This window comes from Gadus chalcogrammus, chromosome 4 (assembly GCF_026213295.1).
Source record: "Gadus chalcogrammus isolate NIFS_2021 chromosome 4, NIFS_Gcha_1.0, whole genome shotgun sequence".
Taxonomy (NCBI): Eukaryota; Metazoa; Chordata; class Actinopteri; order Gadiformes; family Gadidae; genus Gadus; species Gadus chalcogrammus.
This window is the reverse complement of record NC_079415.1, coordinates 34,008,297-34,031,529: the sequence shown is the minus strand read 5'-3', so window position 1 is coordinate 34,031,529 and position 23,233 is coordinate 34,008,297. Positions and strand designations below refer to the sequence as shown.

At 46.5% G+C, this 23,233-nt stretch overlaps 1 protein-coding gene across 1 annotated transcript; it reads left to right on the top strand.

Annotated features, from left to right (window-relative positions):
* The first annotated feature begins 832 nt into the window (after positions 1–832).
* On the top strand, positions 833–22,726 carry LOC130381028 (zinc finger protein 91-like). The gene is given in 15 exon segments (XM_056588450.1): positions 833–1,284; positions 2,058–2,139; positions 2,864–3,636; positions 3,638–3,734; positions 4,857–5,113; positions 5,877–5,982; positions 6,244–6,527; positions 6,705–6,771; positions 7,531–8,576; positions 8,578–8,722; positions 12,843–13,039; positions 13,825–13,957; positions 15,619–15,902; positions 16,084–16,147; positions 16,915–22,726. Coding segments are annotated over 15 exon segments (5,460 nt in total). The 5' UTR covers positions 833–1,230; the 3' UTR covers positions 18,786–22,726.
* The last annotated feature ends 507 nt before the right edge of the window (positions 22,727–23,233 follow it).

Genomic DNA, 23,233 nt, shown 5'->3' with positions numbered 1-23,233 from the left:
ACGCACAAACACAGGCCCACACGCATACCTAGCCAAAGTTTAACTCCAACTTACTTAATTGTGTTGAAACACTAGACAGAGAGAGTGTCTCTAACAAGTGTTTCTTCAATTCAGTCACTGTGGGGAAAAGGAAAACAAGCCTACCTTGATGAATCCATTATGTTGTTTGTTCATTAACAAGGGTTGGGTTCGTGTTGGGTCTTTCTTCTACTTTCTTTTTTTCTTCTGTTTACTTGCTAATTGTGGTGTGTGTGTGTGTGTGTGTGTGTGTGTGTGTGTGTGTGTGTGTGTGTGTGTGTGTGTGTGTGTGTGTGTGTGTGTGTGTGTGTGTGTGTGTGCGTGCGCGCGCATGCTCGCGCGTCGGTGCTGCTCGGAAGGTGAACTGCACCGAGGTGGATCAACACCCCCTAGTGGTTGACATGCAATAACAGAGAACAAAAACACGCGACATCAAAACTGGTTATTATTTTGTCCTAAAGATTGATTTGTTTTAACCTACGAGCTGAACATCATGATCATAAATAGGACCGGAAAAGTTTTCAACATCTTCCTATCCCTTTTGACATGGACTGTTTTATTTCAGCTGTATTATCTAACCCTGTTTTTGTTGCTTAGTGTCCGGAGGAAACCAATTGTTTGTTTCTATTTTATTTCTTGCATTTTATTGCTCATTCTTTTTTTTGTATTATTTTTTAATCATGTCATTTATAAAAAATAATCCTCCCCTTTTTCTGCTTGCCCCGCCCAGGGAATATGGCCTGGTCGGCGACCGCACATGAGAAAATGAGCTGATGGTGTGTTACGGATGCATCAAACACCATCCGTCATTTCCTGTCTTGCATTCAAAACGGTCGGAGTTCCCGGGAGGTTCGGAGTCGGACATTAAGCTCGAAGGAAAGTGCTTTGAACACTCTTCCGAACCTCGGAGCTGTTTTGAACGCGGCAATGCTTTAACAAAAGAAGCACCACGGAATATTGGTATCCGAGGCGTTTTGAACACACCAAAAGTTATTTCCTGGAGAGAAATCATGGCTCGCAAACGAGCGAAGGTTTGGATGTACAAATGAGCATAAAAGTATAGTTTTAGTTCCTTCATCCGAGCCTCTAAAGAACCAGTGGGTTGATTTTATTTTATCTGGAAATGATCCGCCAGTCTGCGCCAAACATTTCACTGACGACTGCTTCCTCAACTAGGGCCAATACAGAGCTGGACTTGCTCAACGTCTGAAAATGGAGTCTAGATCAGTACCAACTCTCCTCGGCTCAGCTACAAACCGCAGACAAGTAAATACATTATTAAATTAACGCTATGTCATTGTGTTGCTTTACTGTATATGGTTACCTGGTTATCCTTATAATGTTGCTGTAGCATTGGCTCTACAGCCAACAGCCAAGTTACTGTCGATAATGGGTAGGTAGCATCAAGTATGTGTATGAACGCACACAATGTATCCCGAGTGTTGTCCACTTCTTTGTTATTTAGATCACCGTTCTGACTGAGCGTGCACCTCTGCAAACCAGGGGGATCACACGAGAATGGGCCCAATTCAACAAAGGGGGTACAGGCACTGATCTCTACTGCTTGTACACAGAGGGAATGCCCCTAATCTTTAAGAATGTCTTCTCACCCTACTACAAACAAATACAACAGTATTGTACAAAAGCGTCTGCTGGATCAAAGCGTCTGCTAAATGTAAATGTAAATGTTGTACCAGTTACGTGACCGCAGTAGTTCTAGCGTTTGACCGATGAAGAGATAATGATGGTTTGTTAACTCTTCCTAAATACATAGCCCCACTCATATTTCCCCCTCACACTTGATTCAAATCAATGGGTTATTAGCAGATTTTTGCAGAGCTTGATGTAATTGTATAGAGATGAAATTAACTTTTAAGAAGAACTAAAAAATATGTAATCAATTAAATGATGTAATATAATTTGATCATTGCATAGATGCTTATCATATATCTTCTTACAAATTGCACAATATACAAAGTAATAAATTGTGTACTAATTTGACCTTGTCACTGCCCAGCTCATCAAGTGCTTCCATTCAGCAGCTTCTCTCAAGGGATGTTGCCTGCCAGACCGACCACCGGCTATCCTTAAAGACTTTGCGGACCCGTTTTAAAAGTGAAGGTATGTACTTTCAAACTTCAATACATGTACTTTTGATGTAGTAGATTCTAGGCAGCATAGATTGTAGGCTGATGCTAGATATTACCTGCGTCACAAAGCCTGTTCCTCTTTTGAAAAGAACCCACCCTTTGAACCCAAGACCAGACCCAGACCGTGTAAAACATGAGTCAAACTTGGGAGTTGCATTTCAAAGATGGAATCAGTCAAGAGCCCAGAAGGGTTTCAAGACAGATGCCACATGAGCTGGTTTATCATTCTCAAACATCACTGAATTCATAATGTATGAATGTTGGCTGATCAGCTTAAAAGGAAGGACACTTTGTCGATTCTTATTGTCAAAATAGAGTATTTGCGCTTGTCTCGCATGTGATGTTGTGCTCAGATCATTTTGCGCTGGTGTTCGTTGAGTTTCCTTCACCTGGTATGATATAAATAAAGTTTCGGCCAAGTTCAAAGCACATTTACACATTGATTTGGTCTCAGCAGATGCTTTGACTCTGTTGGTTTTAATGTCATATTTGGAAGCTCAATCTGTACATTTCCCCCCCCAGAAATCTCATCAGAAGTAACCATTTAAAGGGTTATTCTTCATGCATTTTTCCGGGGGGGGGGGGGGGGGGGGCATGCCCGCGGACCCCCCTAGTGTTGCTAGGTTACCAACTCGCAGCACCACTGAAATCTAGGGGAAACAGTGCTTTCTGTCTTTTTTTTCCTCCCTCTGCAGAAGACTGCGATTCCTTTGTAGACCGCAGCACGCAGCGCGGCGCCACCTCGGAGAGTCTGGGTGTGGACGCCCCCGGCTCCTCCCACCTGGCCAGTCACAGGGAGGAGCTGAAGATCTACGGTAAAGGGGAGGGCCCACTGGCGGTGGACGGCCATGACACCCTCTTTGCCGCGTCAGAACTGGAGGCCTTGAGCTCGCTGTCCGCTGACCACAGCGTGGCCAAGAGCCTGAACTGCAGCGTGCGGTTGGTCCGCCTTGAGGAGCTGACTGGGCATCAGGGCGGCCGCAAGGGCCGGCCCGGTGTCTTATGTGGAAAGGTTATTCCCAACAATGCCAATATGATCGTCCACATGAGGACTCACTCCGGGGAGAAGCCCTACAAGTGTGACCAATGCAAGAAGAGCTTCACAGAGCGTGCCAACCTGAAGACCCACATGAGGACTCACACCGGGGAGAAGCCCTACAGTTGTGACCAATGCAAGAAGAGCTTTGGACGGAAACAACACCTGAAGATCCACATGAGGACTCACACCGGGGAGAAGCCCTACAGTTGTGACCAATGCAAGAAGAGCTTTGGACGGATAAGCACCCTGAGGATTCACATCAAGACTCACACCGGCGAGAAGCCCTACAAGTGTGACCAATGCATGAAGCCCTTCAGTCGGAAACAACACCTGAAGATCCACATGAGGACTCACACCGGGGAGAAGCCCTACAAGTGTGACCAATGCAAGAAGAGCTTCGGACAGAAATGCAACCTGCAGTTCCACATGAAGACTCAACACCGGTGAGAAGCCCTATAGCTGTGACCAATGCACGATGCGCTTCGCAGAGAGCTCTGCCCTGAAGATCCACATGAGGACTCACCCCCGTTTATAAGCCCTGTGTGTCTGCAATGCAACGCCAGCTGCAGCCAGGGCGGCCGGTTGCTATAAGCGAACTAGGAGATTGCCGAGGCGGGTGACTAATGTGTTGGGGGAGCCCTCTAGTGGCGCCCTTTATTCCCATTAATCATAATGCGCTGTCTCGATCCGAGTGGCTGACTCTGTGGTGAGCTGGTGAGTCGGTAGACCCAGCAGAATCTGCACCCCAGCCAATTCTCTCCTCCGTTTCCAGCTATAGGAAAAGCTGCTGACAATTTTCTTGCACAGCGCAATGCACCTTGTGATGCGGTGATCATCCATGCCATGTCCTGAAATAAAATTGTTAAAAAATATTTTAAATCATTTACTTTTTCATTTAACTTTCCGGGCGGGCGGGCGCATGCCGGCGCGTCGGTGCAGCTCGGAAGGTGAACTGCACTCAGGTGGATCAACACCCCCTAGTGGTTCACATGCAATAACAGAACTAAAACACGCGACATAAAAACTGGTTATTATTTTGTCGTAAGGCTTGATTTGTTTTAACCTACGAGCTGAACATCATGAACATAAATTCTCAAAAAATTAAAGGGGGTAGGACCGGAAAAGTTTTCCAACATCTTCCTATCCCTTTTGACAGACTGTTTTATTTCAGCTGTATTATCTAAGCCTGTTTTTGTTGCTTAGTCGTCCGGAGGAAACCAATTGTTTGTTTCTATTTTATTTCTTGCATTTTATTGCTCATTCTTTTTTTTGTATTATTTTTTAATCGTGTCATTTATAAAAAATAAAATACGGGGAAAGATTTCCTCCCCTTTTTCTGCTTGCCCCGCCCAGGGAATATGGCCTGGTCGGCGACCGCACATGAGAAAATGAGCTGATGGTGTGTTCCGGATGCATCGGACACCATCCGTCATTTCCTGTCTTGCATTCAAAACGGTCGGAGTTCCCGGGAGGTTCGGAGTCGGACATTAAGCTCGAAGGAAAGTGCTTTGAACACTCTTCCGAAACTCGGAGCTGATTTGAATGCGGCAATGCTTTAACAAAAGAAGCACCAAGGAATATTGGTATCCGAGGCGTTTTGAACACACCAAAAGTTATTTCCTGGAGAGAAATCATGGCTCGCAAATGAGCGACGGAGGGCAGTTGCTCAGTGTTTGGATGTACAAATGAGCACAAAAGTATATTTTTAGTTCCTTCATCCGAGCCTCTAAAGAACCAGTGGGTTGATTTTATTTTCTCTGGAAATGATGTGGGAGTCTGCGCCAAACATTTCACCGAAGACTGCTTCCTCAACTTGGGCCAATACAGAACTGGACTTGCTCAACGTCTGAAAATGGATTCTAGATCAGTACCAACTCTCCTCGGCTCAGCTACAAACCGCAGACAAGTAAATACATTATTAAATTAACGCTATGTCATTGTGTTGCTTTACTGTATATGGTACCTGGTTATCCTTATAATGTTGCTGTAGCATTGGCTCTACAGATAACAGCCCAGTTACTGTCGATAATGGGTAGGTAGCATCAGGTATGTGTATGAACGCACACAATGTATCCCGAGTGTTGTCCACTTTGTTATTTAGATCACCGTTCTGACTGAGCGTGCACCTCTGCAAACCAGGGGGATCACACATGAATGGGCCCAATTCAACAAAGGGGGTACAGGCACTGATCTCTACTGCTTGTACACAGAGGGAATGCCCCTAATCTTTAAGAATGTCTTCTCACCCTACTACAAACAAATACAACAGTATTGTACAAAAGCGTCTGCTGGATAAAAGCGTCTGCTAAATGTAAATGTTGTACCAGTTACGTGACCGCAGCAGTTCTAGCGTTTGACCGATGAAGAGATAATGATGGTTTGTTAACTCTTCCTAAATACATAGCCCCACTCATATTTCCCCTTCACACTTGATTCAAATCAATGGGTTATTAGCAGATTTTTGCAGAGCTTGATGTAATTGTATAGAGATGAAATTAACTTTTAAGAAGAACTAAAAAATATGTAATCAATTCAATGATGTAATATAATTTGATCATTGCATAGATGCTTATCATATATCTTCTTACAAATTGCACAGTATACAAAGTAATAAATTGTGTACTAATTTGACCTTGTCACTGCCCAGCTCATCAAGTGCTTCCATTCAGCAGCTTCTCTCAAGGGATGTTGCCTGCCAGACAGACCACCTGGAAACTCATACTGTAGCCACACGGCTATCCTTAAAGACTTTGCAGTCCCACTTTAAAAGTGAAGGTATGTGCTTTCAAACTTCAATACATTTACTTTTGATGTAGTAGATTCTAGGCAGCATAGAATCTAGGCTGATGCTAGATATTACCTGCGTCACAAAGCCTGTTCCTCTTTTGAAAAGAACCCACCCTTTTGAACCCAAGACCAGGGGGGCATGTCCACGGACCCCCCTAGTGTTGCTAGGTTACCAACTCACAGCACCACTGATACAAAGAAATCTAGGGGAAACAGTGCTTTCTGTCTTTTTTTTTCCTCCCTCTGCAGAAGACTGCAATGCATTTGGAGACCGCAGCACGCAGCGCGGCGCCACCTCAGAGAGTCTGGGTGTGGATGCCCCTGGCTCCTCCCACCTGGCCAGTCACAGGGAGGAGCTGAAGATCGTGATCGTCTACGGTAAAGGGGAGGGCCCACTGGCGGTGGACGGCCATGACACCCTCTTCACCGCGTCTGAAGTGGAGGCCCTGAACTCGTTGTCTGCGGACCACAGCGCGGCCAAGAGCGTGGAGCGCGGCGAGCTGCTGGTCTGCCACGAGGAGCTGAGTGTGCAGGTTGGAAATCATCTTCTTATTCATCACCCAAAAGAGGCTTCCTCTGTTACAACTCCAGCGCACACCCATAGCAAGCACACACCTTTATGATTCAATGCGTCGTAAGTGGGGATTAACAACTGTTCGGTGAAAATTAAAGAATATGTCTTGTGTGTGTTTCCTTCTTTATGTGGAAAGCAGCAGACCCCAGACACCATTTCAATCAAGGTTGAAGAGGATATTGGTGGAGGCATGCCCGCTGGAGGTTAGTAATCAGACCCTCCAGGATTTCGCAATGTTGTGATTTGGAACTTCAACGCAACATCAACCAATCTCCGCAAATTCAGGCCGGTGTCGCAATATTAACTAACCACCGCAACTTTCCCGCAAATCATTGGCGTCGTCTTGAACTGACGTCGACAAACTACCTTCCGCTTTACTTCCGTGTTTACTAAGTTCAAGGGATTCAAGCATTCATGCAGCATGTGCACGTCCAACGTTTCATACTCGCCGAAGAAATAACTGCAGTAGATCGCGAAAAGCAGTATCCTGTTATTCTACATGAATAACGGGATATTTCTTGCACTGCATGCAACATTGTGGTGGAACATAAATCACATAAACATAAACACACATAAATCTTCAATTGATAAGCATTTTGCCACCGCGAAAACAGAACTGCAGGCAGGCCGTCAGACAACGAGGCAGATCACTAAGACATGGGCTGTTGCATCCTAGTCAACTGCCAGCGCGGAAGGAATCACGAATCAAACATTCATAAGAACATTTCTCAGTGTTTTTGTTCTTTTAATTTATGTTTTTTTCAGTAATAACTTAATGTTTAACAAATGGAAAATCGCATCTCTAATCGCAACTTTTTGGAAAAGCTCACCCAATATCAGCTATTTTAGGCTGCAATAATCTCAAAAAAGCCCCGCGAAATCATGGAGGCACTACATAACATATGTAACTATCTGTTATGTATCATAACAATTACTTTCTGCATTCGTTTTCCGCTCTGAAGAAGACGCCCAAGACATTAGAGACTGCAGCACGCAGCGCGGCGCCACCTCGGAGAGTCTGCGTGTGGACGCCCCTGGCTCCTCCCACATGTCAAGTCACAGCGGGGAGCTGCGCATCCTGAGCGTCTACGGACAAGGTGACCACAGCGTGGCCAAGAGCCTGAACTGCAGCGTGAGGCTCGTCCGCCTTGAGGAGCTAACTGGGCATCAGGGCGGCTGCAAGGGCCGGCCCGGTGTCTTGGGTGGCAAGGTTTTTCCCAACAATGCCAATATGATCGTCCCCATGAGGACCCACAACGACAAGAAGCCGTACAGGTGCTACCAATGCATGAAGCGCTTCAGTCTGAAAGGCTGCCTGAACCGCCACATGATGACTCACGAAGGGGTGAAGCCCTACAAGTGTGACCAATGCACAATGTGCTTCGCAGAGTGCTACAAGCTGAAGACCCACATGAGGACTCACACCGGCGAGAAGCCCTACAGCTGTGACCAATGCACGATGCGCTTCGCAGAGAGCTACAGCCTGAAGATCCACATTAGGACTCACACCGGCGAGAAGCCCTACAAGTGTGACCAATGCGTGAAGCGCTTCGCAGAGCGCTCCAGCTTGAATCTCCACATGAGGACTCACACCGGCGAGAAGCCCTACAGGTGTGACCAATGCAAGAAGAGCTTTGGACGGATAAGCTCCCTGAGGAATCACATCAAGGCTCACACCGGCGAGAAGCCCTACAAGTGTGAGCAATGCGTGAAGCGCTTCACAGAGCGCTCCGGCTTGAAGATCCACATGATGACTCACACCGGCGAGAAGCCCTACAAGTGTGACCAATGCGTGAAGCGCTTCACAGAGCGCTCCAACTTGAAGGACCACATGAGGACTCACACCGGGGAGAAGCCCTACAGGTGCGACCAATGCAAGAAGAGCTTTGGACGGAGAAGCACCCTGAGGAAGCACATCAAGACTCACACCGGCGAGAAGCCCTACAAGTGTGACCAATGCGTGAAGCGCTTCACAGAGCGCTCCAGCTTGAAGATCCACATAAGGACTCAACACCGGCGAGAGGCCCTACAGCTGTGACCAATGCACGATGCGCTTCGCAGGGAGCTCTGCCCTGAAGATCCACACAAGGACTCACCCCCGTTTATATGCCCTGCGTGTCTGCAATGCAACGCCAGCTGCAGGCAGGGCCGCCGGTTGCTATTAGCGAACTCGGAGATTGCCGAGCCGGGTGACAAATGTGTTGGGGGCGCCCTCTAGTGGCGCCCTTTATTCCCATTAATCATACAGGGTGTCCGCGCATCCTTAAAAAGTCTTAAGAAGTCTTAAATTCTTGTTTCTAAATTTAAGGCCTTAAAGTTTTAAACTCGGTACAAATGTCACATGGTAGTCTTAAATACTGTAACTCAAGGTCTTAAATTTGTCGGGGCAGGACTATTTATTTTTTTATTTTTCTCGGGGAGATTTTCAGGAAGGACATGTAGAGAGGCTTCTTTCTTGATAGCTGCATATTTAAACGATTATCTTTGTGCTTGCTGGCTAATCTGCGACAATGGGTAGGTGCAAATTCAAGGAAAGTTTGCTGGAAGACGTCCATTTCCGAAGTTGGCTTGCGTCTGTTGCCAACCCCCACCATTGCGTGTTTTAGGTCTTAAAACATCATTCAAGGTGGTATTAAAAAGTTTTGAATTTGACTTGCTGAAACTTGCAGATACCCTGTCATAGAATTAGAACAATAATTAGAAAATATAGCTGCAAGCAGCAGTGTGGGGATCAGGCATAATGGGAATTGATGAACTAATTTTGCTGGACGGACGTAATCGGCTAGGTGGCTACATGACGACCGTCTCGGTAATCGGTAATACTGACAGTCGGTGGGATGAGCATTATGCGAGTACGCGTCAATGTTTACCAAATGGGAAAAGGACCCCACCTAGAGGTAAGGGCGCAATACAGTCTGCCTGACAGAACAAATGTCACAAATACATAGGGGTATTCGGAACAATATCCTTAAAAGAGACACAATGTAAACAAGCATCCGTTCTGGAGGTGGTTCGTGAAGCATCTAATCCAGTGGGAATTGCAGTTAATATTGTACGTGGGCGGAATGGTAAATATAGTCATTGTTGCATTGTACATTAAGTACCGCTTGTCGCCACACGGGTGCAGTGTCTACCCATTAATGAGCGCTGTTCAGCGCAACTAACATTGAAATAAATGAAGTAGTGTTCTGTTTGTATGCTGCATGTCGGATTTACATGATAATTGAATATGATTGATATGTTATCAGTTTTATGTAACACGGTATAAGATATGACCATGAAAAAATACATATGATTAGATTTGACTGACAATGAAAGTTATTGGCAAATGGGTATCACAATGAAAATACATTGAAGTTGCTTTCTAAGGGCTGGAATAGACTGCTAACAACGCACCCCTAAAAGTCAAATCACACCAAATTATTTGGGCATCATCTGGATAGGGTCATAAGACTATGAGCCAAGTTTGGTTTGGATGCATGAAGGCCTTGCAGAGATATTAGCTCACTTCCTGTTTGGCGTGCCCCTGAGGTCAAAGGTCACCAAATTGTTTGGATGTCCCCAGAATGATGTCATGAGTCTATGTAGGGCTGCACGATATGGGCAAAAGATGATATCCCGATATTTTTTGGCTGAATGGCGATGTACGATATATATCTTGATATTTTCTATAGAGTGGGTTAGATGTTTTTTTTTTAAGTCAAAATCCACATGTGAGACGTTGGAAGCACTTTTATTAAAACACAGGTCAGTATGACTGCAACATATATCAACATGTGATTTTGTAGTCATTTTCACCAGAATGGAACATGGAACTCTGGCTGCCGCTGGCACATGGGCGCGGGGCGTTCGTGCCCACTGCACCGTCAGTCAACGGACGTAGAAGGCGTGGCTGGCGGAGGGGGGAGTAGTCTTTGCAGAGACATCCGTCAGCCAATCAAATCGCTTCGCCGGGTTCTTCCCGCTACTTCCTGCTTGTTGCGATGCAAGATGACCCGCTTTCCTGCTTTCCAGTATCGTCAGAGCCAGAGTCGCGTCACAGTGCTTAAATTTGCATACGCGATCTGATTGGATGACGAATCCGTCGTTGCCGAAAAAGTTGAACATTTTTCAACTTCTTGACTGAGCCGAAGGCTCCAACGGAACGGACGGATCCACAATGCATTGCGCGTCCGTCCCCATTAAAGTCAATGGGGATCAGTCAACGGACGGAGGTAGTGGGCACGGGGCGGAAGGGTCATGCCCACTGCACCGTCAGTCAAAGGACGTAGAAGGCGTGGCTGGCGGAGGGGGGAGGTTTCCAGGGTCGTCAGAGCCCGAGTCGCGTCACAGTGCTTAAATTTGCATGCGGGATCTGATTGGATGACGGATCCGTTGCTGCCGAAAAAGTTGAACATTTTTCAACTTTTTGACGGAACGGTGCGCACGGATCCACCATGTAGGCTATTATGCGTCCGTTCCCATTCAAAGTCAATGGGGATCAGTCAATGGACGGAGGCAGTGGGCACGAGGCGTCAGGGCTTGTTCACACTACCTGCGTCTGTCGGCGGATCTCATGCACCAATGCACTGCCCCCTAGTGGTTCCAGATGCAATAGCAGGGTAATAAAACATGGCTTTGATAAACGGTCTCAGGTATTTATTTTTGTCATTCATCAGTCCCGCTCACCCAAATGCTACTTACAGTATTACATAAATTAGATTCAAGAAGCAGGTAGGGGTTAAACTGTGAACAGATGCATGTGATTTAAAGAGCAGTTGGGGGTAAAACTGTCACGCCGGGTCCTGCTACGCGGCCCACTACCTCCATCTAGTGGCCACTTGACGCCAGTGGTCCTTCTCCTCGCACACCAGGCTGCAATCATCAAATCACCATTCCCTACTTCAGCCGGAGATCTCCTACCAGCCGGCGCCAGTTCGTCGTTACGTCTACACAGTCAGTATCGGTCCTACCAGTATTCTTGAAAACTGTCTCTAGTCTGAACCGTTGATAACCACCTCTCTTCCTCACTAGTACTTCCCCTGCCATCGAACCCCTGCCTGCCTGACTACCCGTCTGTCGCCAAGCCCCTGACTGCCTGCTCGTTACCGGGCCCCTGCCTGCCTGACTACCCATCTGTCGCCAAGCCCCTGACTGTCTGATCGCCCGCCTGTTACCTGACCCCCTTGCTTGTCGGACTACCCGCCTGCCTACCAATAAACCCCGTTTCCCTTTACCCCGTCTCTGTCTGTGTTCTGCACTTGGGTCCCCTCCTCACGTTCTGTACCCTTAACCAAAACAGTGAATACAGATGTTATTCAAGGAGGAGGTCGGGTTAGACAGAGTAAATAGATACATACGGATACATATGATAAGGGTCAGGTAGGGGTTAGGGGGCATCTTGATCTTTAGGATTCTACTTATAGGCTGCAGACATTGGGACTCAAACCCAGTACCGTTCAGCTGAACTCTCCACAGCTGAAAGTTGTGTGTGGGTGTGTGTGTGTGTGGGCGCGGGCGCGGGCGCATGCTCGCGCGACGGTGCAGCTCGGAAGATGAACTGCACCGAGGTGAATCAACACCCCCTAGTGGTTCACATGCAATAACAGAGAACAAAAACACGCGACATCAAAACTGGTTATTATTTTGTCCTAAAGCTTGATTTGTTTTAACCTACGAGCTGAACATCAGGATCATAAATAGGACCGGAAAAGTTTTAAACATCTTCCTATCCCTTTTGACATGGACTGTTTTATTTCAGCTGTATTATCTAAACCTGTTTTGGTTGCTTAGTGTCCGGAGGAAAACAATTGTTTGTTTCTATTTTTTTTCTTGCATTTTATTGCTCATTCTTTTTTTTGTATACATTTTTAATCATGTCATTTATAAAAATAAATTACGGGGAAAGATTTCCTCACCTTTTTCTGCTTGCCCCGCCCAGGGAATATGGCCTGGTCGGCAACCGCACATGAGAAAATGAGCTGGTGTGTTCCGGATGCATCGGACACCATCCGTCATTTCCTGTCTTGCATTCAAAACGGTCGGAGTTCCCGGGAGGTTCGGAGTCGGACATTAAGCTCGAAGGAAAGTGCTTTGAACACTCTTCCGAAACTCGGAGCTGTTTTGAATGCGGCAATGCTTTAACAAAAGAAGCTCCACGGAATATTTGTTTCCGAGGCGTTTTGAACACACAAAGTTATTTCCTGGAGAGAACACATCATGGCTCGCAAACGAGCGAAGGAGGGCAGTTGCTCAGTGTTTGGATGTACGAATGAGCATAAAAGTATATTTTTAGTTCCTTCATCCGAGCCTCTAAAGAACCAGTGGGTTGATTTTATTTTCTCTGGAAATGCTGCGCGAGTCTGCGCCAAACATTTCACCGAAGACTGCTTCCTCAACTTGGGCCAATACAGAACTGGACTTGCTCAACGTCTGAGAATTGATTCTAGATCAGTACCAACTCTCCTCGGCTCAGCTACAAACCGCAGACAAGTAAGTAAATTATTAAATTAACGCTATTTCATTGTGTTGCGTTACTGTATGGTTACCTTGTTATCCTTATAATGTTGCTGTAGCATTGGCTCTACAGCCAACAGCCAAGTTACTGTCGATAATGGGTCGGTTAGGTAGCATCAGGTATGTGTATGAACGCACACAATGTATCCCGAGTGTTGTCCACTTCTTTGTTATTTAGATCACCGTTCTGACTGAGCGTGCACCTCTGCAAACCAGGGGGATCACACGAGAATGGGCCCAATTCAACAAAGGCGGTACAGGCACTGATCTCTACTGCTTGTGCACAGAGGGAATGCCCCTAATCTTTAAGAATGTCTTCTCACCCTACTACAAATAAATACAACAGTATTGTACAAAAGCGTCTGCTGGATCAAAGCGTCTGCTAAATGTAAATGTTGTACCAGTTACGTGACCGCAGTAGTTCTAGCGTTTGACCGATGAAGAGATAATGATGGTTTGTTAACTCTTCCTAAATACATAGCCCCACTCATATTTCCCCCTCACACTTGATTCAAATCAATGGGTTATTAGCAGATTTTGCAGAGCTTGATGTAATTGTATAGAGATGAAATTAACTTTTAAGAAGAACGAAAAAATATGTAATCAATTAAATTATGTAATATAATTTGATCATTACATAGATCTAATTTAAGTATTGGGCTAATGTAATTCACTAAACATGCTTATCATATATCTTCTTACAAATTGTACCATATACAAGGTAATAAATTGAGTACTAATTTGACCTTGTCACTGCACAGGCCAGCTCATCAAGTGCTTCCATTCAGCAGCTTCTCTCAAGGGATGTTGCCTGCCAGACAGACCACCTGGAAACACCTACTGTAGGCACACAGCTATCCTTAAAGACTTTGCAGTCCCACTTTAAAAGTGAAGGTATGTACTTTCAAACTTCAATACATTTCCTTTTGATGTAGTAGATTCTAGGCAGCATAGATTCTAGGCTGATGCTAGATATTACCTGCGTCACAAAGCCTTGTCCTCTTTTGAAAATAACCCACCCTTTTGAACCCAAGACCAGACCCAGACCGTGTAAAACACGAGTCAAACTTGGGAGTTGCATTTCAAAGATGGAATCAGTCAAGAGCCCAGAAGGGTTTCAAGACAGATGCCACATGAGCTGGTTTATCATTCTCAAGCATCACTGAATTCATAATGTATGAATGTTGGCTGATCAGCTTAAAAGGAAGGACACTATGTCGATTCTTATTGTCAAAATAGAGTAATTGTGCTTGTCTCGCATGTGATGTTGTGCTCAGTTCATTTTGCGCTGGTGTTCGTTGAGTTTCCTTCACCTGGTATGGTGGAAATTAACCTTACATTTAATGTTAAACTATGATTATTATCAGGCCTACATATCATATAGATACTTTAATGGTGGAAGATAGCTGATCACCTTTCCCCTATATGTTAGGTGTGATGTGGCGCCAGTGAGTGGGTTCTGTAGACAATGCTGACATTCACACATGTACATCGTCTATCTGTTTGCATAGAGGTTAATATATGTTCAGAAGATACAGTATGACCCAAAAAAACATGCTATGCAAATCAATATTGTATGAAAGTCCAACTTTGTGTTGTGTAATGATTGGGGATATAAGGAGCAGGCCGAGAGTCATTCTGCAGTGTCTTTGCAAATCTCACTCAGATTTGTTGTCTCTCGTTTGCGGGTTACAATAAACTCCCCATCTATACTTGTGTGCAACTCCAGACGATATAATGAATCACAAAGGACTTCGTCGGGTTCTCCGACGTCTCTGGTTCTTCCACTTCCACATCAATCTGAAGATGACGCGGTCGTTTGAGATTCATAATAGCCTATCGTCTGGAGGCTCACACAGCTTTTGGCCGTGATAATATATATTATATGATATAGATATCTATGTATAATATGGGTTTCTAAGAGCCATTGCGATACATCCACCGTAAACAGCGCATGGTACCGTGGCTACAAGCTGCTCAGGGCCAGGTGATAATATATATTATATATTATATGATATAGATATCTATGTATAAATTATATGGGTTTCTAAGAGCCATTGCGATACATCCACCGTAAACAGCGCATGGTACCGTGGCTACAAGCTGCTCAGGGCCACACCCCCACCCCCCTCCTTGACCTGCCTTGACACGCCCACCGTAACCACAGCGAATCGTACTGTGGCTACAAGCTGCTCAGGGCCACACCCCCACCCCCCTCCTTGACCTGCCTTGACACGCCCACCGAAACAGCGCGTTTGGGGGAAGCTCAATGTGCGACTAGCTCGGAGTGGCTGTAACTCTGCACCACGGCTGAATTTCGGGGACGTCTTTGAATACTGTGTTTGTGGTCCACTAATACCTATATTAAAGCATCCATAAAATAGCATGGCATGGGATCTTTAAAGGGTTATACTTCATGCATTTTTCCGGGGGTGGGGGGGGGGGCATGCCCGCGGACCCCCCTAGTGTTGCTAGGTTAACAACTCACAGCACCACTGCTACAAAGAAATCTAGGGGAATCAGTGCTTTCTGTCTTTTTTTTCCTCCCCCTGCAGAAGACTGCGATGCCTTTGGAGACCGTAGCACGCAGCGCGGCGCCACCTCAGAGAGTCTGGGTGTGGACGCCCCTGGCTCCTCCCTCATGTCCAGTCACAGCGGGGAGCTGAAGATCCTGAGCGTCCACGGAAAAGGGGAGGGTCCACTGGCGGGGGACGGCCATGACACCCTCTTCACAGCGTCAGAAGTGGAGGCCCAGAACTTGCTGTCTGCGGACCACAGCGTGGCCAAGAGCCTGGAGCGCGGCGAGCGGCTGGTCTGCCGCGAGGAGCTGAGTGTGCAGGTTGGAATTCATCTTCTCATTCACCCTCTAAAAGAGAGGCTTCCTCTGTTACAACTCCAGCACACACCCATGGAAGCACACCCCTTTATGATTCAATGCGTCGTAAGTGGGGATTAACGACTGTTCGGTGAAAATTAAAGAATACGTCTTGTGTGTGTTTCCTTCTTTATGTGGAAAGCAGCAGATCCCAGACACCATTTCAATCAAGGTTGAAGAGGATATTGGTGGAGGCATGCCCGCTGGAGGTTAGTAATCAGACCCTCCAGGATTTCGCAATGTTGTGATTTGGAACTTCAACGCAACATCAACCAATCTCCGCAAATTCAGGCCGGTGTCGCAATATTAACTAACCACCGCAACTTTCCCGCAAATCAATGGCGTCGTCTTGAACTGACGTCGACAAACTACCTTCTGCTTTACTTCCGTGTTTACTAAGTTCAAGGGATTCAAGCATTCATGCAGCATGTGCACGTCCAACGTTTCACACTCGCCGATGAAATAACTGCGGTAGATCTCGAAAAGCAGTATCCTGTTATTCTACACGAATAACGGGATATTTCTTGCACTGCATGCAATATTGTGGTGGAACATAAGCATAAATCTTCAATTGATAAGCATTTTGCCACCTCAAAAACATAACTACAGAACTGCAGGCAGGCCGTCAGACGACGAGGCAGATCACTACGACACGGGCTGTTGCATCCTAGTCAACTGCCAACGCGGAAGGAATCAAGAATCAATTATTCATAGGACCATTTCTCAGTGTTTTTGTTCTTTTAATTAATGTTTTATTCAGTAATAACTTAATATTTAACATCAGGAAAATCGCATCTCTTATCGCAACTTTTTGGAAAAGCTCACGCAACATCAGCCATTTTAGGCCGCAACAATCTCAAAAAAGGCCCGCAAAATCCTGGAGGAACTGACTAATACACATTGCATCTATGCAAGTATGTATATCTATGTTATGTATCATAACAATTACTTTCTGCATTCGTTTTCCTCTCTGAAGAAGACGCCCAAGACATTAGAGACTGCAGCACGCAGGGCGGCGCCACCTCGGAGAGTCTGCGTGTGGACGCCTCCCGCATGTCCAGTCACAACGGGGAGCTGCGGATCCTGAGCGTCTACGGACAAGGGGAGGGCCCTCTGGCGGTGGACGGCCATGACACCCTCTTTGCGGCGTCAGAACTGGAGGCCTTGAGTTCGCTGTCCGCTGACCACAGCGTGGCCAAGAGCCTGAACTGCAGCGTGAGGCTCGTCCACCTTGAGGAGCTGACTGGGCATGGGGGCGGCCGCAAGGGCCGGCCCGGTGTCTTGTGTGGAAAGGTTATTCCCAACAAGGCCAATCAGATCCACACCGACGAGAAGCCGTACGGGTGCGACCAATGCATGAGGCGCTTCAGTCGGAAAGGCTACCTGACCCGCCACATTCAAACTCACTCCGGGGAGAAGCCCTACAAGTGTGACCAATGCATGATGCGCTTCCAACGGCAATGCGACCTGAAGATCCACATGAGGACTCACTCCGGCGAGAAGCCCTACAAGTGTGACCAATGCACGAAGCGCTTCAGTCAGAAAGGCAGCCTGAAGCTCCACATGAGAACTCACTCCGGGGAGAAGCCCTACAAGTGTGACCAATGCACGATGAGTTTCAGTCTGAATGGCACCCTGAAGACCCACATGAGGACTCATTCTTGGGAGAAGCCCTACAGGTGTGACCAATGTACGATGAGCTTCAGTCTGAAAGGCACCCTTAAGATCCACATGTGGACTCACTCAAGGGAGAAGCCCTACAAGTGTGACCAATGCGTGAAGCGCTATAGTCATATTTCCGCCCTGAATACCCACTTGAGGACTCACACCGTGGAGAAGCCCTACAAGTGTGACCAATGCGTGAAGCGCTTCACAGAGCGCTCCAGCTTGAAGATCCACATAAGGACTCACACCGGCGACAGGCCCTACAGGTGTGACCAATGCACGAAGAGCTTCACAAAGAACTCGAACCTGAAGATCCACTTGAGGACTCACACCGGGGAGAAGCCCTACAAGTGTGACCAATGCGTGAAGCGCTTCGCAGAGCGCTACAACTTGAAGAACCACATAAGGACTCACACCGGCGAGAAGCCCTACAGGTGCGACCAATGCAAGAAGAGCTTTGGACTGAAAAGCACCCTGAGGCATCACATCAAGACTCACACCGGCGAGAAGCCCTACAGGTGTGACCAATGCACAATGTGCTTCACAGGGTGCTCCAACCTGAAGACCCACATGAAGACTCACACCGGCGAGAAGCCCTACAGTTGTGACCAATGCAAGAAGAGCTTCACAAAGCGCTCCAGCCTGAAGATCCACATGAGGACTCACACCGGGGAGAAGCCCTACAAGTGTGACCAATGCGTGAAGCGCTTCGCAGAGCGCTCCAACTTGAAGAACCACATAAGGACTCACACCGGCGAGAGGCCCTACAGGTGTGACCAATGCAAGAAGAGCTTTGGACTGAAAAGCACCCTGAGGCATCACATCAAGACTCACACCGGCGAGAAGCCCTACAAGTGTGACCAATGCGTGAAGCGCTTCGCAGAGCGCTCCAGCTTGAAGATCCACATCAAGACTCACACCGGCGAGAAGCCCTACAGGTGTGACCAATGCACAATGTGCTTCTCAGAGTGCTTCAGCCTGAAGATCCACATGAGGACTCACACCGGGGAGAAGCCCTACAGTTGTGACCAATGCAAGAAGAGCTTCGGACGGAAAGACAACATGCAGCTCCACATGAAGACTCACAACGGCGAGAAGCCCTACAGCTGTGACCAATGCAAGAAGAGCTTCACAAAGCGCTCCAGCCTGAAGATCCACACGAGGACTCACCCCTGTTTATAAGCCCTGCGTGTCTGCAATGCAACGCCAGCTGCAGCCAGGGCCGCCGGTTGCTATAAGCGAACTCGGAGATTGCAGCGGCGGGTGACAAATGTGTTGGGGGCGCCCTCTAGTGGCGCCCTTTATTCCTATTAATCATACAGGGTGTCTGCTAGGGATGTGTCGGTCGCGACTGATTCGTTACAACGAACGAATCCCGAACGTGAATGACAAGAACTGGTTCCCTAAAACAAGAAGAACTGGTTCTTTGATTCCTTTTTTTTAACATCAACCAAACATATGGTCACGTAAATAAAATATACAAACGAACAGAGCTCCGTCTCCCCGCGACTTATATTGATTGAGTCTACAACTTCCTCAAAGATTCAGCCAATGAGAGGTAGCAATGGTGTTGGAATGGCACCTGGGTAAACCAATGACAAGGCGGTACCGTCGAATATGCGCGCTTTCTCTCTCTGACGTATCTTGGGTCATACCATTCGACTCATATATCCCCCTACATTTTTTCGAAAATAGACTTGACCTCCATCTGTTTATTGGATAAACGCATTTCCCAATCCCAGGAGTCTTTGCTCCATTCTACGTCAATTTAAGAACAAACAAAGAAATTAAACTGCAGTTCGTATTTTTTATTTATGACCATGCAAGTTCTGTAATGCCTGAACAATGAAGAATTAAATGTAAAGTAAAATAAAATTATAAATGTAAAACCATGAATGAAATATAGAGAGTAAGCAAGTGGTATAAATATTGGTGGGACGTTCGACATACGATATAGCAGGTATCTCCAAACGGCGGACTGCGGTCTTGACGGTCCTATCCGGACCCACGACCAATTAAAAAAAAAAAAAAAATTATAAAAAAAAGTTTTTTTATTTTTAATTTTTTTTAAGATGTAATCTGACGTAACGAACGAATCAAAACGAACGAATCAAATAAACGAATCGTTATAGTGAACTGAACTGAAAGAACTAGTTCCCGGAAAAGAATCATTTTGCCCATCCCTAGTGTCTGCGCATCCTTAAAAAGTCTTAAGAAGTCTCAAATTCTTTTCTAAATTTAAGGCCTTAAAGTTTTAAACTCGGTACAAATGTCACATGGTAGTCTTAAATACTGTAACTCAAGGTCTTAAATTTGTAGGGGCAGGACTATTTATTTTTTTATTTTTCTCGTGGAGCTTTTCAGGATGGACGTGTAGAGAGGCTTCTTTCTTGATAGCTGCATATTTAAACGATTATCTTTGTGCTTGCTGGCTAATCTGCGACAATGGGTAGGTTCAAATTCAAGGAAAGTTTGCTGGAAGACGTCCGTTTCCGAAGTTGGCTTGCGTCTGTTGCCAACCCCCACCATTGCGTGTTTTAGGTCTTAAAACATCATTCAAGGTGGTATTAAAAAGTCTTGAATTTGACTTGCTGAAACTTGCAGATACCCTGTCATAGAATTAGAACAATAATTAGAAAATATAGCTGCAAGCAGCAGTGTGGGGATCAGACATAATGGGAATTGATGAACTAATTTTGCTGGACGGACGTAATCGGCTAGGTGGCTACATGACGACCGTCTCGGTAATCGGTAATACTGACAGCCGGTGGGATGAGCATTATGCGAGTACGCGTCAATGTTTACCAAATGGGGGGCCCCACCTAGAGGTAAGGGCGCAATATGGTCTGCCTGACAGAACAAATGTCACAAATACATAGGGGTATTCGGAACAATATCCTTAAAAGAGACACAATGTAAACAAGCATCCGTTCTGGAGGTGGTTCGTGAAGCATCTAATCCAGTGGGAATTGCAGTTAATATTGTACGTGGGCGGAATGGTAAATATAGTCATTGTTGCATTGTACATTAAGTACCGCTTGTCGCCACAAGGGTGCAGTGTCTACCCATTAATGAGTGCTGTTCAACGCAACTAACATTGAAATAAATGAAGTAGTGTTCTGTTTGTATGCTGCATGTCGGATTTACATGATGATTGAATATGATTGATATGTTATCAGTTTTATGTAACACGGTATAAGATATGACCATGAAAAAATACATATGATTAGATTTTACTGACACTGAAAGTTATTGGCAAATGGGTATCACAATGAAAATACATTGAAGTTGCTTTCTAAGGGCTGGAATAGACTGCTAACAACGCACCCCTAAAAGTCAAATCACACCAAATTATTTGGGCATCATCTGGATAGGGTCATAAGACTATGAGCCAAGTTGTTGGTTTGGATGCATGAAGGCCTTGCAGAGATATAAGCTCACGTCCTGTTTGGCGTGCCCCTGAGGTCAAAGGTCACCAAATTGTTTGGATGTCCCCAGAATGATGTCATGAGTCTATGTAGGGCTGCACGATATGGGCAAAAGATGATATCCCGATATTTTTTGGCTGAATGGCGATATACGATATATATCTCAATATTTTCTATAGAGTGGGTTAAAGATTTTTTTTAAGTCAAAATCCACATGTGAGACGTTGGAAGCACTTTTATTAAAACACAGGTCAGTATGACTGCAACATATATCAACATGTGATTTTGTATAGTCATTTTCACCAGAATGGAACATGGAACTCTGGCTGGCACATGGGCACGGGGCGTTCGTGCCCACTGCACCGTCAGTCAACGGACGTGGGAAGGCGTTGCTGACTGATGGGGGAGTAGTCTTTGCAGAGGCATCCGTCAGCCAATCAAATCGCTTCGCCGGGTTCTTCCCGCTACTTCCTGCTTGTTGCGATGCAAGATGACCCGCTTTCCTGCTTTCCAGTATCGTCAGAGCCAGAGTCGCGTCACAGTGCTTAAATTTGCATACGTGATCTGATTAGATGACGGATCCGTCGCTGCCGAAAAAGTTGAACATTTTCAACTTCTTGACTGAGCCGAAGGCTCCAACGGAACGGACGGATCCACAATGCATTGCGCGTCCGTCCCCATTCAAAGTCAATGGGGATCAGTCAACGGACGGAGGTAGTGGGCACGGGGCGGAAGGGTCATGCCCACTGCACCGTCAGTCAAAGGACGTAGAAGGCGTGGCTGGCGGAGGGGGGAGGTTTCCAGGGTCGTCAGAGCCCGAGTCGCGTCACAGTGCTTAAATTTGCATGCAGGGTTCTGATTGGATGACGGATCCGTTGCTGCCGAAAAAGTTGAACATTTTTCAACTTTTTGACGGAACGGTGCGCACGGATCCACCATGTATTATGCGTCCGTCCCCATTCAAAGTCAATGGGGTTCAGTCAATGGACGGAGGCAGTGGGCACGAGGCGTCATGGCTTGTTCACACTACCTGCGTCTGTCGGCGGATCTCATGCACCAATGCACTGCCCCCTAGTGGTTCCAGATGCAATAGCAGGGTAATAAAACATGGCTTTGATAAACGGTCTCAGGTATTTATTTTTGTCATTCATCAGACCCGCTCACCCAAATGCTACTTACAGTATTGCATAAATTTGATTCAAGAAGCAGGTAGGGGTTAAACTGTGAACAGATACATGTGATTTAAAGAGCAGTTGGGGGTAAAACTGTCACGCCGGGTCCTGCTACGCAGTCCACTACCTCCATCTAGTGGCCACTTGACGCCAGTGGTCCTTCTCCTCACACACCAGGCTGCAATCATCAAATCACCATTCCCTACTTCAGCCGGAGATCTCCTACCAGCCGGCGCCAGTTCGTCGTTACGTCTACACAGTCAGTATCGGTCCTACCAGTATTCTTGAAAACTGTCTCTAGCCTGAACCCTTGATAACCACCTCTCTTCCTCTCTAGTACTTCCCCTGCCATCGAACCCCTGCCTGCCTGACTACCCGTCTGTCGCCAAGCCCCTGACTGCCTGCTCGTTACCGGGCCCCTGCCTGCCTGACTACCCATCTGTCGCCAAGCCCCTGACTGTCTGATCGCCCGCCTGTTACCTGACCCCCTTGCTTGTCGGACTACCCGCCTGCCTACCAATAAACCCCGTTTCCCCTTTACCCCGTCTCTGTCTGTGTTCTGCACTTGGGTCCCCTCCTCACGTTCTGTACCCTTAACCAAAACAGTGAATACAGATGTTATTCAAGGAGGAGGTTGGGTTAGACAGAGTAAATAGATACATACGGATACATATGATAAGGGTCAGGTAGGGGTTAGGGGGCATCTTGATCTTTAGGATTCTACTTATAGGCTGCAGACATTGGGACTCAAACCCAGTACCGTTCAGCTGAACTCTCCACAGCTGAAAGTTGTGTGTGGGTGTGTGTGTGTGGGCGCGGGCGCGGGCGCATGCTCGCGCGACGGTGCAGCTCGGAAGATGAACTGCACCGAGGTGAATCAACACCCCCTAGTGGTTCACATGCAATAACAGAGAACAAAAACACGCGACATCAAAACTGGTTATTATTTTGTCCTAAAGCTTGATTTGTTTTAACCTACGAGCTGAACATCATGATCATAAATAGGACCGGAAAAGTTTTAAACATCTTC